Genomic DNA, 2,200 nt, shown 5'->3' with positions numbered 1-2,200 from the left:
GGGGGGGGCTGGAGGGGGGGCACGAGGCCCGGTGGGACGGCCCCGACAGCGTCACGCAGCCGCCCCAGGAGCCGCCGCCGGCGCGCACAGGGAGAGCGGGGACGCCCCCGGGGGCCGCTGCCGGTACGGGGGTGCCGCTCTCGGGGAACTTGGCGAGAAGTTCCGTCCCGGCTCCATCCCGGCTCCGGTTACATCACCAGCTCCGGCACCGGCTCCGGTCCTGCCTGCTCCATTGGCTCCACCAACGGCTCCGGTCCTGGTTGCAGCGGGAGCTCCAGCCCCGACTCCGCTCCCGGCTCGGGTCCCGGCTCCACTCCCGGCTCCGCCACCGGCTCTGCGCTCTTCTCCTCTGCCAGCTCCAGTCCCGGCTCCGCCTGCAGCTCCGCTCCCGGCTCCGGTCCCAGCAACAATTCCAACCCCTTTGCTCCGTGCCCGGCGCCGCGCCCGGCCCCATTGCTCCCGGCCCCGGTGCTGTCCCCATCCGTTCGTCCCTATTCCTTCTCTCATCCCTGTCCCATCCCCATCCCTCTCCTCAACCCCTGCTCCTGGTCCCATCGGTCCCAGCTCTTTCCCTGTCCCCATCCCCGTCCTTGCTGCTTGCTCCAGTGCCAGCCTTATTCCCGTCCCTATCCATATTCCCGTCTCCATCCCTACCCCTGCTGCTGTCCCCAGCCCCGACCCCGTCCCCATCCCTGCTGCCATCTCCAGCCCCGCTGCTCTCCCCATCCCCGTCCCCATCACCACCTCCATCCCCATTCCTGTCCCTATCCCTTCTGCTGTCACCATCCCCACCACTATTTCCAACCCCATCCTCACCTCCCTCACCGTCCCCATCCCCGGCGCTCTCCCCATCCCCATCCCCGACCTCATCCCTGCTTCCGTCCCCATCCTCATCCCCGTTCCCACCTCCCTCCCTGCCACCAGCTCCGTCCCCACCGCTGTCCTCATCCCGCCCCATCCTCGCTCCCAGCCCGCTCCCTGCCGCGCCGTGAGGCTCAGCGGGCGGCCCCCCGCCGTCCACCCCCCCGGCTCCACCATCGCTCCCAAGGGTGACGAGGACCTTCTGGCACTGGCTGCCTCTCGGCTGAGCCGCAGGAAACGCGTGGCCGGGGCGGCCGTCGGCGTGGCCATGGTGCTGGTGCTGCTGGTGGCCATCCCGCTGCTGGTGCACAGCTCCAAGGCGGCCGCTCACTACGAGATGCTGGGCAGCTGCCGCATGGTTTGCGACCCCTACCCCGAGCTGCCTCCCGCCTCCCCCCCTCCTTTCCTACCGGGGGCAAAGGGAGAACCTGGGCGCAAAGGGCGTGCTGGTGTTCGGGGCCCCCCCGGACCACCGGGACCGCGGGGACCGCCAGGTGAACCGGGTCGACCGGGACCACCAGGACCTCCAGGGCCGGGTCCTGGGGGGTACATCCCCTCCTTCTACAGCCCCAAGATTGCGTTCTACGCGGGCCTGAGGAAGCCCCACGAGGGCTACGAGGTGCTGCGCTTTGACGATGTGGTGACCAATGTGGGCAACTACTATGAACCATCGAGTGGCAAATTCACCTGCCCGCTCCCTGGCATCTACTTCTTCACCTACCACGTCCTCATGCGCGGCGGCGACGGCACCAGCATGTGGGCTGACCTCATGAAGAACGGGCAGGTATGGCACGGGACCCCCAGCAGCTCCCACCAGGCCCCCGTGTCCCTCTTCACCCCCTTTGCCCTTAGATCCCCCAGCCCCATCTCTCCGTGTCTCCACCCGGCTCCTCCAGCCCTCTTCCTGCTGCCTGCTGTCCCTATCCCTGCTCTCCCGTTCCAGTTCCCCCAGTTTGGTTTTTCCATTTTGTTTCCTCCCATCTTGCTTCTCCAATTCTGCTTTACCCTCATCCTGGCTCCCCCCAGCTTTCTGTCCCAAATTCCTGCCATCCCAGTTCATATATTTTTTCCACCATCCAAGTCCTCCATCCTGATTCCCAAACCCATTCCCTCTTCCCCATTGCCCTACACTCATCCCCACTCATCCCATTTCCCCAATCCCCACTCCCTCATCCCCATTCCCCTACACCCATCTTCATCCTATTTCCCCAATCCCATTCCCTTCATCCCTATTCCTCCGTCCCCGTTCCCCTACACCCATCTCCATCTTCATTTCCCAATCCCCACTCCCTCCATCCCCATTTCCATCCCCATTCCCCTACACACATCTCCATCCCCA

The 2,200-nt window shown here is 65.9% G+C and overlaps 1 protein-coding gene across 1 annotated transcript in view; it reads left to right on the top strand.

Annotated features, from left to right (window-relative positions):
- Positions 1–1,129: 1,129 nt before the first annotated feature.
- C1QL4 (complement C1q like 4) overlaps positions 1,130–2,200 on the top strand; it is a 2,225-nt gene continuing 1,154 nt past the window's right edge. Inside the window, exon 1 of the mRNA XM_042894434.1 lies at positions 1,130–1,645. Coding sequence (XP_042750368.1) covers positions 1,130–1,645 — 516 coding nt within the window. The remainder of the gene's footprint in view (positions 1,646–2,200) is intronic.

The sequence above is a fragment of the Lagopus leucura genome, unplaced genomic scaffold, assembly GCF_019238085.1.
Source record: "Lagopus leucura isolate 7727_CA_CO unplaced genomic scaffold, USGS_WTPT01 229-6_obj-0_obj, whole genome shotgun sequence".
Lineage (NCBI taxonomy): Eukaryota > Metazoa > Chordata > Aves > Galliformes > Phasianidae > Lagopus > Lagopus leucura.
Note: the sequence above shows the minus strand (reverse complement) of the source record. Positions and strands in the feature narration are given on the sequence as shown.